The following is a 16,637-nucleotide window of genomic DNA, read 5'->3' on the forward strand; positions in this document are numbered from 1 at the left end:
GCCATTCCTCTTACTTTTTAATGTCCTTGCAAACCAGCCATTCCACATCAGGAAGTGGGGTCCCCTCTGCCAAACATCTCACTGTCTGCCCACCTGCAGAGCCATGGTGATCATCCACAAGAGCTGAGATCAGAGCTGGAACTGGGAAGGAGTCAGGAGTTTGTTAAAATGTTTGTCAGTGCCTACAAAAAAAACAGCTTCAAATTTCAAAGCAGCGCAGGTGATGTTTGGCCAACACCTTAGCAAGGGCTACAGACACAGACTCAACCAGGAGGTGCTTATGTCCTGTAGCTCAGAGAGGATTCTAGGCTAGAGCAATGAGAAGGAAGTGCTGCAGTTGTGCCACGTCTTCATGTCATGTTAAATGAGCTATCGTCCTACTGTCAGCTGGAATAACTTAGCTGGGTGGATAAAGTTTCTCTTTGGCTCAAGGCCAGTGCAGAAGTGAAAGCCAGGATGGGGCTAGAAAAGCTCCCGAGACTAACACGCACGCACTCCTCCGCTCACCCTGGTTCATGCCTTTCATATATCCATACTCCAGGCAATGCAGTGTGTAAGTGGATCAAGCCTTTGCTGTGTGCCATGAGTTCTGGGGGGCAAGACTTTGGGCTGCTTACCTTGTATTAGCAATGAGAAGGTGTATCTTTTAATTTCATCTTCATTTTCAGCAACCAAAGTATAGTATCCACTGTCTTCCTCCTTGGCCCGTATCAATTTTAAAATACTCTGAAACCTGCAGAAATGCAAGCCTTTGTTAGTACTTTTAAAGCAGACATAAGAAAGTAGTTGAAGTGCAACACGTAATCTGGGTATGTTGTGATTATAACATAGTGACATTTAGCATTTCTGGCATGCCCTTAGCTGAGTCATTACTCAAGCAGTAAATAACTATCAACATACAACTGAGAAAGAAGTAGCCCTAGTTACTTTCTGCAAGGACCTGACAAAGCCCTGATTTTACCGGAAATAGCTGAAAATTACTGGTGTGGAGACATGTTAAAGGGAGCAAAGAGGTTTCTTGCTCAGGAACCTTGAAGAGGTTGATGTGATGAAGGTAGGAAAGGAAATTAGGCATTGCCCTTTAGAACGGAAAACAAATAAACTATTTTTAAATGCCACTGAGGAAGAAGCAACTGAGGTGTGAAGAGTGAGCAGGAGCAGTGCCCAGGTTTCTGGGGGAGGAACTCAAGTCAGCATGGTAAGAAAGGCTCAGAAGGTTTTTTACCTTGTTTCCTGGACTCTGTTGGAACTAGTAACAATCTCCGTAAGATTTTCAATCAGAGTCACATTATCCTTCAACCAGTACATTTTTGGTGCTGGGTAAGCCTGCACATCAACAACAAAGTTTTTGACTTCATGCAGGTTGACAGCTTCCAGAGGGCTAAACTGGGGCTCCAGGTGAACAAAGCCTTTGTCTGTAAATGAAAAAGCCTTGTGTAAAAAAAACTATGAAACATCTTTCAAGAATGGTGTTTTCCAATGTGCTAATAATTTTGGACACTAAAATCAGACTATACCATGAACTGTAATGACTACTTTCTTATTTTCCTTAACCTCCTTGGTTGCATGCCGAGCAGTACATTCATAATCCCCTGTGTCTTTCACTGATGCCTCAGGAATGGTCAAGGTGTAAACCAGCTTCTGCGATGGGACTTTGATATCATCAAGTTTTATCAGACCTTTTTCTTTCTGTAGTTTGGAGAAGGAAAAAAAAAAAAACTTGCTTAAGTAACTGAGCTGAAAGCACATCATTGAGGATCTTTGATATCCCTGAAGTGAGAGCAAACATCTAAATCCTGTACGGCAGAAGACTTGTTTACTTGGTTAAGGATGCCTTTTTCAGCCACAACAGAAAAGCTGTGCCTATGAAAAATACACCCTTTTTGGGGCAGGCACAAAAGGTTGAGGTTGAAAACCCATATTTTGTTTACAAGAAGCAAATACCTTTGAAAATTTGGGTAAGCAACTTGATAGATCAATTCACTCTTTATGCACCACCTTTTCCTCAGATGTAAAAGCCACTTGAGTCCCCTTTGTCCAGTGTACATGAAGGAAGATTAATTTTTATCCCCTTCATCAGACAAAAAGTAACCAATTAATAGATGCTGTGTTCCACCTCCTCTTAAAACAAGAATAATTTCTTGTCAAGGAGAAAAATCCAGAGAGTAAAAGGATGGTGAAAATGTCAGACTATGTTGTCACGAGGGGCTGGTACAAAAATATGCTGGAGCTAGTTTTGAAAGGTGGCATATAACAGAGACTGTACTGATGTGTAAGAGGGAAAACAAAACAAAACTTGCTCAAATAATTTTTCCACTTGGGCTCTTAAATAAAAGGTGAGATGTGGAGTAACAACTAGGTACACTTGAATTACATCATTCCTTCAGCAACCAGACTTTTTACATGGGTTACTCTGAAATTGTCTGGTACTGGCCCTAGCCAAGTTTCACTCAATAAAAGCTTTCACTGCAAAAGGATATTAAATCAGTCTGAGAAATTTCAGGGTTATACAGAAGTTTCAATATTTTCTTACTAGATGTTTCTCATTAGTAGATTCAGTGACCTTAAGAATCATTTCAGTTTACACCTGCATAATGAAGAACACTTAAGATTATAGACTTGATTCTTCATTGTCCTTTATTATTCCCAAGAACCAGGATTTAGGTGAGCTGTTTTAGAGGTTCAGACCTTCAGCAGCAGAGCTCTACTCAGATATTCCATGTACCTAGATCTTTCTGTTTTCACGTTTCTTTTTTGCAGCAGCACAAGACCTGAGAGACAACATTCCTTCCTCAGCCATACCTCACCTTCTTCTCATGCTTTGCTTAGTTACTAACAGAAAATTCACCTTTTGGGACTGACTTTTTTTATGGTAACCTTAAATTAAAAGAACTTGGTTTTCTCTCCTCAGCTGAACTAATTCAGATATGAATATTTTCCAGCCCCACTTGCCTGCCTAATAAGTAACTACAAACATTGAGAGAAAAAAAAAGAGATTTACCACTTTCCCAGGATAATTCCACTGTAAATTAACCACCTCATTGTCAAAGACCACACAAGTTACTACGATGGTCTCGCCTGTTTTGTAGACAGTTTTAAGAGCTTCAATTTCAACAGGCAGCTGTGAAGTAGCTAAGAGAGAGAAAGAGAGATCTCATTTAGTTTTTAAAAGATAGCAATTTTCACATGGTGCAGTTTCAGAGGAAAATTTCCATCTCACTTCCTCTACTGAGGCATCCCCTTAAAAATTCAGTAAAAGCACTGCTGATCTATACTAATATAAATAATTTGTATGTAAAGCATGAACCACACAGGCATTGGGTTCAATCCCACTAAGAAATAATCCACAAATAAAATTTCAATTAGAGGTTCCTATCTCAAATGCCCATGTAAAAAGGCATTAGATATAAGAGCAATTTCCCATTTTGCTTATCAGTGACTGTCTTTGAGAATCCCTTGATAGCCAGGAAAAATGTTTTAAAAATAATTAAATCATTATGTTTTTCAGGCTGCCCAGAGTTCTACAACTCAAAGCCACTGGGAAAGACCAGCTTTTTAAGTTGTGTTTCAGCAAATATGATGAAAATACATGGATTATAAAACATTTTTCTTGCAATAATTTTGGAGAGATAAAGTTAGGGACACGAAATTCTCATCAAAATTGTAAGTAAACTTGAAACTAAGTAACTGGCAGTACCGCCAGAGGAGCAAGAAGCTCAACATTGGAGAAATATCTGATATAACCCCATGATGCTGGTGCTCTTACAGTATGAAGAAAGAACACAATCACTTTTTTTTTTTTAAATGAACAGAAATAAATACCTCTTATAATATAGATGAGGAACTCGTCAGATTTGAACTCCACGCCTTTAACCATTGTTTTGCATGTGTATGAGCCCGCAGGAAAATTGCCTATGAAGCCTTGTTTGGTGTCATATAAAGCATACACGGGCTTGTCTAAACTGTTAACTAAAGTCACTTGAGCATCTGGGTCACTTGTCCGACAAGGAATAACTGCAGGATCACCTTCTTCTACTAGGATGAACTGGTCTTCTGGTATAGAAGGAACAAAAGGCATATCTGGGTCTGTAAAAAACAAGAGGCAATCTTACACTGTCTTGTTTGTAGCAAGTCCATGTACAAGAATTGAGTATCAATGAACACTTACAGACCATAAGTGAAACTTGCACCATGTTTCAGATATTGCAGGTAAGGTTTGCTAATTTCATGTGGTATCTCATTTTAGCTATTTGATGTGACGTAATGAAACATTTCTCCTAAGCACAAAGCAGGAAATGGCTTAGGTTCCTTTGTGACAATTCAAGATGCAAAATGAAAAAGACAAAATATTCTCCCCACAAAATGTTAAGTGTTATCAATCACAGCTCACATGATTTCAAGTTAGATGTTTTTCCCCTTTTTTATTAGTAGCTGTCTCCTATCCAATATGGAACCAGGTGGAAAAATAATGAAAAAATCCAAACACTCTCCAAGTTAAAACAAAAAGTAGAAGTCAGCTTCATGTTGTATATGTTGAACACCACTAAAGCCACATTTCATCAAAAATAGTTCAAGGTACTTATCTTCATGTATTTCTAACATGTCCAACATTACAGTTATGAGACATAGTTAATTATGGTCACAGCATGTGGTTTTCAAAATATGGTATTCAACTAGGAAAAAAAAGCAAACAAGGACCTGGTAGTTTTATTTCTTTTAAAGTCAACAAAATACATGCCAACTTTCCTACCCAGCCAATCCAAAGTCTGAGTTTAAAACATAATTGCATAACATTATGCATAAAATGCATAGCCCTCAAATCGTCTCCATTTGGCCATTCAGAATAAACAAATAATCCCCGCTAGCCTGAAGCTTCTGTGCAAAGCTTCATAATAAAATTTAATAAATAGCAATCCAAATCCCTCCAACAATAGACTTTCTGCTGCACTGGCAGGCTCTTTGTAGCAATATTCCAAACACAGCGCTCCGTCCCAAAAATGCTGCCAACTCCATGTACTCATTTTCCCACTGTAATTTAAAACAGAAACAAGATTCACCTAGTTTGGTTTTCTGTGCTGTTAATGAAAATAGGATATTGTGTGAAGTCCCAACGTAATCCTCCCTGGCTAAAGTGGATTGCTGCCACCCATTGCCCTCCTAATTCATTGCAGGAAAAACAATTGTAAAGACAAAGTTTATAGTGGAAACAGAGACATTCTCTATAATTTGGAGAAAAGGATATGTTTCTGCATTTATGACATCTTGATGGTTAGCAAGTGGAAAAAATTACAGGGTGTCTCTGCCCTGCAAATCTGGTAGGCTGGTGTCTAGAGGCTTTTGAAAACCAAACCAAAAAGTCCTGTTGAAGAAATCTTCCATCGCTTGCTTTTATATTCCTCCACTGGATGAGTTGCAAGACTGCTTAACATAAACAACATCTTCTGGTAATTTGGTTATAGCTGCTTGGATAGTGAGATATATGTGCCAAAACTGGCAGCCTCTGCTGAAACATCTTGCTTCAAGAACGAACACAAACACTTCACATTTGTTCTGGCAAATGGAGAGAAAGTTTTGGAAGAATCACTGTCCTTGAATCACACGCTGTCAACAGCAAAAGCTTAATGCAACTGCAAAATAGCCTTTAAAACAAGTCCTGTTATTGCTTCCTGGTTTTTTGCCCTTCCAGAATCTTCCTTGCCATTGAAGATATTATCTCTTTCAGAACATGATGCACTTTTGCAGGACAATTTGCAATCTCTTCTTCTCTCTTTTGTTCCCTGTTCCAAATATTTATTGCAAATCCAGTGGCTTGATCTCTTCTGGCCCCACAGCTGGGACCCTCACCCCCTGAAGCCCTGCCAATGCCAAGGAAACATCCAGACAGGGCTTTACAAAAGCAGTGTGGCTCAGCCTTTGGTATCTATCTCAGCTATGACAATGAAGATTTTCATCCCATAGAGATCGTGGAAAGCCTTTAAGCAGATTTCCAGTCAGAACAAGGGGGTGGGAAGGCAAAGTTGGAAATAGGCACTTTCAGAAAGAAGGGATACCATTTATTCTGAGTCCAGCAGTTTTCCACCACTAAAAAGAAATGCAACACAAGGCCTGGGAAAGGCTATGTTTGCCTTGAAAATTACAGGGCACGCCACTTAGCCCCCATGTGTTTAATCTTGCATCAGACTAGCCAGCAAGAGCATTTCTTTCCCCTCCTTCTGACAGCCACCTCAAAGACATCTCCATTGCTTTTTGCTTCCCAGTGTACACATGAACTTCTTCCAGTTTTTAGTTCAAGCCTAATTCAGGTTAAGAAAAAGATATGGCCTTCCTCATCTGGCAGCAGCTTTAGTATCATACACTGCACTGGTTTGGTCAGTACACATACCAAAATATCCACCCAAGTACCCCCTGAAAAAACTGACATTTCTGTTAATTGCCACATGGGAGCCAGGCAAACCTGAAGGCTGCACATACTCCTGCAGATGAGCTGGCCTGGGCACCACAATCTACTCCCCAGCCCCTGGTGGTCAAAAGACCTCAGCTCTAAAGTTCTGAGCTCATTACTCTTCTTGAGAACTAAAATTCTTATCAAAAAGTGAAAACCAACAGAAAGAAATAAGAGTATGTCCATAGATTCACTGGGGTTGGTCTTGATTTACACATGAGGAAATGTCCCTGGGGTTATTTCTCTTCCTCTGACAGAAAACTGTCACCAGCAACACATCTCTTCTGAACATCCATGGTTCACCTCTTTCACCCAAACCTCCAGGTACAGCTGTGACATCCCCCACTTACCAGGCACGTAGATGTAGATGTCCTTCCCTTCCACTTCCCCGTCCTCCACTTGTGTGTGGTTATAATAGCAAACATACAAGCCTGTATGGGCGGCCGAGGCATTTCCTACTTCGAGCACTGTCACGAAGAGGCCACTGTTGTTTTCTTCGTGTCTAATGTCTATCCTGTGGTTTCCCTCGGTCACTGGGTACTGCCAGCTCACTTCACTGTCTCCAGAGCATTTGAGTGTGAAATTGGAATTCAGCTGTACCACCATTTCATTCCTATTGGGAACAATGGTTGGCAGAGGAAGCTGGCAAAATGTTAGGAATGGTCCTGCAAAAAGACACAAATAAATAGCATGTGAATACACAACACAGCCTCATCACAGGGATGTGAAAGGAAGCAAAGAGGATCCAGAGCAGCTTTATTTTCTGACTGTTTCAGACCTGCTGATGTCCCAGGAAATTTGCCCCTGTTAAAAGCCAAGGCTTTGCCCCAGGAATAGCAAATGGCTTTCCTTTGAAATGTTAAGTGTTTGCTTGCTGACTTCTCTTTGTGAAATCAAGAGGTGAAAGACAGAGGTGAAGTTAGAGATAGCTCCCAATCCACACCACAGCTTTCCAGCCCCAAAGGTGTACACAGCTCTACTGCAGACCACTGAATTCCACACCCTGACTGCTGGGTCACAGGCATCTCACACCTTCTTATAGCCATGGTCAGGAAACCAGCAGTCCTGTCAGCCTTCAAGTAAGCTCACAGCTGACATTAACCACTTCCCAAGACTAAAACCTGTGTTTTACATCTGACTTCAGTTTCTGCAAAGGGCTGGAGCAGGAGCTTGTACATCAGATCTGCTTTCTAGCCAAAATGTACAAAAGGGTTGTAGCCAAATAAAACTGGAATTCACTGAACTAGATGTTGTAGATGGCACTGGTTTTCAGATGCAGTCTCCAGTTACAGGCTCAGATTTGTAAGTCTAGGTAATTTGCAGGTGGGTTGGTGCAGGTCCAACTGTCAGAAGGAAAATTAGAGGATCCAAACCCTACAAAATGAGGAATTTGCCAAGGAAGTATGTTTGTGGTTTCAGTCTACCAAATGGCCTGTACAATAAACAAGCACCTAGGCCCACCGAGTGAAATCGGCACTCTGCAATAAACCAGCACCAGGAATCCAGATTGTCTCTGAAATCAATTTCCATTCCTGCCCAGAGCTGCGTCTCTCTACAGGCCCTTTCTATATTTGTCAGCCGGTGGCTGAGGCTGTCCTGCCCTCCCAGGGCCATTAGCCCACCAGATGAGGCGAGGCCTGCTGCGGTGCGGCACGGCGGGATGCGGGGAGCCCACACAGGCGGCCCGGCCTGCACCGCGCCGCCCGGGCTTCCCCAGCGGGGCGGGCGGGCGGCAGCCGGAGGAGGGCAGGGCTGCTTCCCCTGCACACTCACACGGGTCTGGTGGGAGGTTAGAGCAGCACAGCACAGCCAAAGCGGCCGACATGGGCCAGCAAAAGCACTGCCTCCTCAGTAGGCCATGTCATAGCCTAGCGGAGGGAAAAGCAGAAGAACCAGGTCTGTGACCAGCTGGCAACCCTGTGGCATTTGTTATTGTGGGCAGAACGAGAGAGAGTTTAAATACAGATTTATGAAGAATTGGGGGTGGAGAAGCGTAGAGGATTGAGGAACATTACCTGTGAGAAAACATCCCAGGATCAAGAAGGTCTGTGGGGAAGTACCCATAGCTACCAACAGCTGAAAAAGAAGGCAAGAGAGACACAGTTAATGGACTGACAACTGTACAAGACATAGGAGGACTCCTCTTCTGCAGTGCCCAAGTGCAGCCTCCCATTGCTCCACACAGTTCCACAAAGAGGAATGGCCCAGGGACCCCAATTCACAGCCACAGCTTAGTGAGACTCAGGCCACTTACAGCCACAAGCATCCTCATAAGCATCGATGAAGATGTAACATCTTCATGCAGTAAGTTCTGACTTTTCAGCTGCAAGCAGCTTTTATGGGAGAAAAAGCATGTTTTAAAGCTACTCTTATTACAAATAGTACAACCCTGAGTGATATTTTTGTTTTGCCATTGTATATATGTGTATATATAGCTTACAGAATACAATGTAATACAATAGTGCTTATTGCTTATTTAGCAAGAATTCCCTTGATCGAGAGACACGTTATTTAAAACACATGCTGAAATTTTCTAATGAAATAAATCCATGACAGACTGTAGGCCAGCAGTGCCATTCATAGAGCACCTATTCTCCCCCAAAAGTGCAGAGGGTCATAGATCACATGTAATTATTTCAGCTTTCAAACATATAATCCTAAAGCATTGGTCTTATAGAGACAACAATAGCAATCAGCATCTATGTAGTTTTCGTGCCATGTAATGATATTTCTACATAAAACCCTGAAGCAGCATGCTAGGTCATTTCTAAAGGAGAAGGTCCTACAATCCCTGCTCCCATTGAAACCAACAAATTTGTTGTTTTGTTGGTGACAACAAAGTTTGTTTTGTTGGTGACTTCTAATAGCAACTGGATTAGGCCCAAATCCAATATAGATTAAAAAAACACTTCACAGAGGAGCCCCTAATTTGAAACACTGACCAAAGAGTAAAATAAAGGATGATGTGCCAAGACAGGGACTACTTTTCAAAGGTTCTGGAGAACCTTTTTATAAAACCTATTTATCCTCTGGTATTCAGTTCCTGATGCTGAGATATGAAAGCACGTAGGTACGTCTAGTTATTACAACTGTAGCAGTGCCATATGGGGGCTAAATGCTTACAATATGCCAAGGAGTGTTTCTGATCTAGCCCTGCTTTCCTCATGCAATGGGTGGAGCAGATAGCACCCCTTTGCAGAGCAAAAGAATTTTATACTCAAAGTTCTCAGAAGCAGGATTAGAAGACTGCCTGCCTCAAAAGCATGTACAAACACCTTCAGAAATCCAGCTAATGATATTCCAGCAGAGACAAGGCATCTTGTCTGATTCTTCAATTAGCAATAATTGCTATGTGTTTATGTATCTGTCTGCCATCGGTAACAGACTCTTGGACATCAAATAGTTCCCTCAGCTTCAGCCTCCTTACTCATTTTTCTCACATTTGTATCCTCCATTTTTTTTCTAAAAAAGCAACTCTCTGTAACTCTTTAAAGACTTGCCATGGTCTACTTTATTGATCTGATTCCTAATCTCCCAAGATCCACATGACAATGTTATGCCACTTCTGCCAAGTTCCCTCCTTTACCTGACTGAAAAGGCAAATCTCTCCCCCTCTTGTGTTGTTTTGCCAGACTATTCAGTGCAAGTGATGCAGCACAGGAGGAGAAAAAACAAAGCTAGCTCATCTCTTGCAAGCCAGAAGCTCTGCTGAAGCGGACTTACTGAAGAGCTGTGTGTGTAAGTGAGGACTGAAGCCAAATGATGTAAATAGAGGTGATGGCATTTCCAGAGTGCTACTTTGAACTTGCTGACCTGGTTGGGCTGACACTGAAATCAATGAGTGTCTCAATGTAGCATTGCAGTTTAAAAACTCAAGGATTTAACTAAATTTGCTTTCTCCATCTGGCTCTTCTTTCACAACCCAGAGCTTTGATCTTTCCTCAATGACCCGTTAATCTCATCAAGACCCAGTGCAACACTTCCTCACTGTGAAAGACAGAATAATGTACTAAGGATTCACCATCACTTGTATTCAAAACCTATTTGAACTGAATTTAGCTACATCACATGTCTGATTTAAAAATGCTAGTGCCATCACCAACATACCCTCACAAATCCATGCCAGACTCAGGGTTTATCACAAGCACCATTTCACACTTGTGGGCAAGAGAGTTTACTCATTCCCACAACACCAAGTAGGTACACCTATCCTGGTTTTCTTTATTTACAATCACATACACCTTTGTATGCACCTTTTTAGCTCCTTTACCTCCCTTATGGCAGAGCAGTTGTCTCTGTCTCCAGCTACCCAAATCTCAGGCCTGGATAAATACATCAGGTTCAGTTCCTAACACTGGTCCATCTATCAGTCCATAACTTGGTGTAGCCCTGCTGAAGCCAGTAGGTTATGCAAGCTGAAACCCAGTATTTATATGACACATGCTATATGAGTTCGAGCAAATCTTAACTTCTTGCATACTTAGGACACTGCTAGCTAAAACACAAACATGGGTGTGTATAGTAAAAGCTAGGTAATGTGCTGGAGGATTTGCCAAACAAACCCCCCCATTTGCAGGGGTTTGCCCTGGGTTGAGCAGTCATTGAATTTACATAGATTTTGAAAGGTTCTGACTGAAATCCTGGTATCTCTCTTGTGCATTTTTGTGGTTTAAAAAAAAAATCAAAAAACTAATTCTGAAGAATTGTTATCATTCAGGAGTCGATTTTTTAAACACTAACTGGTAAGCACTGGCTTCCAAAAAGAAAAGTTTCATTGTGTTACAAAAGACAAGGTATAATCAATGTTCAATGGAAATATATGTTTAGAAAATTATGATATTCGTAGAGGAGTGCTCTAAAGCGAAAGAGCGGAGGGGGACCAAGAAGAGGCCAGGGTATATGTTATTTTCATACTACTGGGAATCAACCAAAGACCTCTTTCAAGACAGCAAACCAGCCCATCACTCGGAGCACGGGAGACTGCTGGGCTGATTTCCTAGCAGCCGCCCAGCCACCGCAGTTGGTACTCGCGGCCACAGGATGGCAATGTTGATCCACATTACGAGCCACAGTTCTGGTCCTGCAAAAGGCAGCGCTGGTCTCCAGCGCGGCAGCCCAAACTGGGTCTCCCGGATTAACTTAAAATTCAAAATCCCTATATTTTTAATTTCATGTGATTAAAAAAAAAAACAAAACAAAACAACAAAAAAAAAAGCAACACAAAACCAAAAAACTAACCAACCCCCCCCCCAAAACCCCAAACAAACAAACAAACAAAAAAGCAACAACCAAAAAAAACCCCAACAACACACCAACCCTGGTTCCATTTTCTCTGTATTTACATAAGTGATAGGACAGTATTTGGATTGTAAATCTTGGCACGTAATGATATGATTATCCTTGTTATGAGAGGGCTGGGTAATTTCAGTCATGATTTTGTCAGAGTGGCAGTCTGTCCTTTTGGGAAAGCTGATCTTTTCCAGGAAGAGCTAAGCCAGCCCAAGAAAAGATATTTCTTTCTTGTGGTATATGTCACCAGCTGGATGTAAATGTTCAGACAGGACCTCCTGAAACATTTCTTGGTCCTCAGTTCCCAAACTGCAAACTCAACTCTCCACAAAAGCAGCGCTGCCCTGCAGCGCTAACATGTGGGTCTGATGGTTTTGCTGGGGAAGGGCTCAAAGCTCTTCAATGAAAAAGACTGGCATAAATATTCTCCCCAAACGAGGCTTGTTCCATGTCCCTTTACAAATATTTGAATCCAGTATAGCCTGTACATAGAAAAACTATGCATCAAGAAAAGCCCAAGGAATAACCTTTCATCAAGGACAGCCCAGTTCTGGGCTCCTGCTGAGTCCTTTGGGCTCTGCAGGACACACAGTGAGGCTGCCTCCCAACGAGCTTTCTAGTCAGTCACAATTCTTTAGCCTAACCCTCCAGGACAGAGTCCCTTAGTCTAGGAGCTAAAGGTGGTGGGGGAATTGCAAAATTTGAATTTTCCCACATAATCCAAGGAAGGTTTTCCAGACTGTCCTAGAAAACAGGGAAGAAAAAAAAGAAACAAAACAAAAAAACCAAAAAAAACCCCAAAAAAACTAAAACAAAAAAAAAAACTAAAACCAAACCCAAAAAAACAGCTGGCACTTCCAAGTAAATCCAAACTCAAGTGCTGAGAAGCATTAAAATATCCATCTCCGTTGACCACAAGAACTAGGAAGACTAGCTATTGCAAACTTTTCCCTTGGGTGCCCATGCAAAGCTTTATAGGCTTGAAAGAGATGAGTCAAGCAGGAGAGCAAGGCAAGAGGGAGAGAAAGGATCACTTGCTTTCTTGCTTGTTCTTTTTTCAATTAACAGTAATTCTCGCCACCATTATGAAAAATCGCCTCTCAAAAGTCATTCCTTTGCCTTTAAATCTTCAAAAGAAAAAGATGGAAACATCTTCTATTAAAAATTTTAGAGTTCACATGCAAAAGTAGGTACCACTGTAGTCATGATGAAATAAAGAAGCAAGCAAGGCAAGGATTATACAAAGTTATACATTTCAGCCTCCTTTTTAGACCAACTGGTATAGCTGGAAATAATCTGTGAGGTCTGGGCTACACAAGACTTTCTGTCTACACATACTTCAATCCTAGCCCAATGCTGTAGTACAGAAGAGAGGTATTTTTTAAAAATATTTATTACTTCCTGCTTTCTTGAAACCTAATACCTATATATTGCCCTCACAGCCACATGAAGATTTCCCATACATCAACAAACTAGCAGCAGCAAAGATGGCCCCAGTACCCGATGGCAACTGGACTGGCATCCCTCCTGCCCCTCGGTGCCTGGAGAGGAGTACCAGAACAAGAGATCTCATTTAAAAGCAGCAGGAGAGTGCCTGCAGGCTGAAAGAGCTGGTTTGCTTGTAGGCTCCTAAATCCCAGTGTTTTGTGAGGTCTCATTTTTGTGCAAACTTTTTTTCACCAGACTTTGAGGTTGGCTAATCTGCTGTTTAGTTGAGGGGCGTTCTAAAATACTCATTGTTAACTAGAAGCTAAACCCGAAGTCCCTTGCTGGGAAGTCCTTCCCTAGTGTTTCTACACACAAAGTTAAAAGTCGGATCTCCGCAGCTCAGATTTTGATGAGACGATGACAGAGGAACCTTTGATGCCTGTCTCCTTGCTTTGATCCTGTGTCTTGTCCCATCTAAGGACACAGAGCTCAGTCAGCCGACCTGGGACTCCAGCTGAGCTCTGCATCGGCCCTGGGAGATGCCCAGAGCATAACAAGCCATCCCGCTTTCCCCGGTACGTCCCGTCGGGGAGACAGCGGCTGCCTGCAGCCAGTCGGGACTGGGGTGTGGATGGTGGTGGGAAGTTCCGTTCACACTCTCCAGCCCCCACCAGGCTGCAGGCGCTTGACAGACCCTGCGGGCCGTGGGGAGCCCGGGCTGCAGCCCCCGGGGAGCGGGACAGAGGCGCTGCCGCGGCTCCCCTCGGTCCGCCCACCCTCGGCTCAGCCCGACGGCGAGAGCCGCTACAGATCAAAAGATGCCCCGGACACCGAGCAAACCTAGCAGAGATGGCAGCTCCCAGCCACTTCACTGTTCGTCTGGGAAACAATAGGAAAGCCTTTGCCAAGCCGGAGAGACGACTTTTTTTTTTCTTAATGCGAGGTAGCCGCGAAAAAGAAAAAGCGGGGTAGGGCAGACGAAGAGGAGCAGAGCACAGACGTGTTCCCCTACGACCCGACGCTTCTTCTCCAGCCCTCTCCTTCAGGCGAAGCACGAAGCCGCAGGGCGGAGGGTCTGGAGAGGGCCGGGAGTCCCGGCAGGGACAGAGGTTGTGCCCGCCTGGGAGCTGCGGGACCAAGAGGGAGCGATGCGCCCGCAGCGCCGGGAACGGGTTCGTCGGTTCCCGTAAGAGCCGAGGCGATGCGCTGCCCTCTCCGGGCTTGCAGACTTAGGCCCCGAAGGAGCGCTAGGGAGCTCGAACATTGGCCAGAGACGCGCCGAAAATACCGTCGAGGGGCGCTGGAAACGTGCCCCGGGCACTGGTGGGGACCAGGCCAGCGCTCCCGCCTCTGGTCCGCAGCTGCCTCCCCGACGGGGTGCGGACGAGCCCCGGGGGCTGGCGGCTGTGCCCTGGGACTGCTGCTGCCTCGCTAGATCTGTCGCTGCTGGCTCCAGAAAAAGCTGTCCAAGTCCTGTTCTCTGGAACGGTTCCTGAGCTATGGGTTCCGCGTCCAAAAATGTTGAGCAATGCCGCGGACAGCCAAAAAGCCATTTCCTACTTGCTCCTTGGACTTTTCCAGGGGACTCCAGCCTGGCAGAGGCTGGCAAGTTTGCAGCTCCGCGCTTGACAAAATCCAAAAGGTGGCCGCGACGACTTTGCCGGGGTAGGAAGCAGTGGGGTCCAGAAGTCCGGCAGGACATACGGCAGGGCTGGCATTCCCGTTGAGAGAGGGGCTGCAGGCTGGAAAGGCTCCAGGTACCAGCCCTGTTTAAATTCAGCATCTTCCCTTTCACCGAGACGCTTTTAAAAAAAAAAAAAAAGACGGGGCGCGCAAGGGATGGAGATGGGGTCGCCTTTCGGGGGTTGTGTGCGTGCCTCCGCTCGGGATCTCGGGGATTTTAGGCTACCGGGTCAGGGGGAGCGAGGTGAGAAAAGGGATCTAAAGGAGGGAAGGTGGTGAAAAACAAAGGATGGGGGAAGGGACGGGAGAGCGGCGGGGTGAAGGAAGCGAGGGATGCGAGAAGAGAGGGAGCCGCTTACTTGGTCGGTGCGCGTCCCCGCTTTCCCCCCTGGGGAGGGCACCGCCGCTGCCCGCGGAGCCCCGGCGGGTCGCTCCCGCCCCCGCGGCAGGAATGCGGCGCGGTGGCCCCGCCGTCCCAATGTGTTTGTCATTAGCGCTGCCCGCGCTGCTCGCCGCCGCACCCCGACGGCCGGCGCTGCGCAGCGCTGCACCCCCACTGCCCTCCGCGGGGTCACCGGCGCCCGCTGCCTGCGCCCCGAGAGAAGAAGCCCTCCTCTCGTCTCACAACATCGGGGAAAAGGAAAAAAACAAACAAAAAAAAACACACCACCCCCCAAAAAAAAGAAAAAAAGAAAAGGGAAAAAAATAAAGAAAAACTAATAAAATAAACGAGAAAAAACCGCGGCAGAAAAGGTACTAATAAAAAAAAAAAAAAAAGAAAAAGGTGGGGAAAAATGTCCCGCACCTCTTACCTTCTCCTTTACAATCCGCAGCCCCAATCCTGCAGATTGTAAAACATCCAAAATATGTCCACGTCTTTTTGTGACTTTCCCTGCTCAGCCGCGCTCTTTCCCTCTCGCTCGCCCTCCCTCCCGATCCGACTGTAATGGTCTCACAAACCGCGTCCCGTAATTGATTCAATGTTATAGACCATCCTTCCAAAACTAATCATTTGCTTTAAGTAAATAGCTGTCAGGAAATGAAGCCCCCCTCAGGCCCCTTCAGAATAAGAGCGTGCTGGCTCGCTCGGCGCCCCCAGCCCCGCGGCCGGAGGCGGGCGCGCCGGCGGGAGGCTCTTACGCAGGCAGGGGGGCCAGTCTCTGCCTCCAGATTTCAGCAGCCTTGCAGGGGAGGGGGAGGCTGGCCATATGGCAGGGGCGAGGGGGAGGAAAGGGGGAAGCGGGGAGTTTTGCACTGCAGGGGGAGAAAATAAAAAAAAAATAAATAAAAAAAAAGAAAAGACCCAAAAAACTTTCATGAAAACTCAGAGTGCTCCCAAATTTCATGAATGAGCCTTCCTTTCTCAGACCCTCCAGGACGGTGGGTTGGGCGCCGGACTCGATGTCCACGCTTACAGTGTGAGTTTATGGATGGGGAGTTTGATTTGGAAACGAATTCACGGCTTCCTCCTGTCCTTTGTACACCGCTGAGCTCGGGTTTGGGCTAGAAAGCTGGATGGACGGCCGTGAGCCAGCCAGGACCAGGAGGCACAGAGAAACAGGAGGAGAGACGAATCACTAACATTTATGAATGAAAGACACAACGAAAGGTAACCTTCGCCAGGAGTCAGCCCCCCCAAAGCCCGCAGCTCCGACGGGACCGAGAACACTCTTCTCTTCGTCTCTGCCTTCGCTTTGCCCAGCGCAAACAGCCCCCAGTAATAACCAAACCAGGGACACTGCAGGGGCCGGAGGTGGCGGCGGAGGCGCTGGCAGCGCACGTCCGAGCCCGTCCT

The 16,637-nt window shown here is 44.8% G+C and overlaps 1 protein-coding gene across 1 annotated transcript in view; it reads right to left on the bottom strand.

Moving 5' to 3' along the window:
• Positions 1–15,771, bottom strand: part of PDGFRA (platelet derived growth factor receptor alpha) — a 34,408-nt gene extending 18,637 nt beyond the window's left edge. The window contains exons 1-9 of the mRNA XM_015625763.2: positions 15,655–15,771; positions 8,458–8,518; positions 6,793–7,107; positions 3,823–4,086; positions 3,002–3,132; positions 1,518–1,689; positions 1,226–1,415; positions 618–733; positions 15–141 (exon numbers count right to left, since the gene is read on the bottom strand). Of these exons, the coding sequence (XP_015481249.1) occupies positions 15–141; positions 618–733; positions 1,226–1,415; positions 1,518–1,689; positions 3,002–3,132; positions 3,823–4,086; positions 6,793–7,107; positions 8,458–8,506 (1,364 nt within the window). The 5' untranslated portion in view covers positions 8,507–8,518; positions 15,655–15,771. The remainder of the gene's footprint in view (positions 1–14; positions 142–617; positions 734–1,225; positions 1,416–1,517; positions 1,690–3,001; positions 3,133–3,822; positions 4,087–6,792; positions 7,108–8,457; positions 8,519–15,654) is intronic.
• Between the last annotated feature and the right edge of the window lie 866 nt (positions 15,772–16,637).

The sequence above is a fragment of the Parus major genome, chromosome 4 (genome assembly GCF_001522545.3).
Source record: "Parus major isolate Abel chromosome 4, Parus_major1.1, whole genome shotgun sequence".
Classification (NCBI taxonomy): Eukaryota; Metazoa; Chordata; class Aves; order Passeriformes; family Paridae; genus Parus; species Parus major.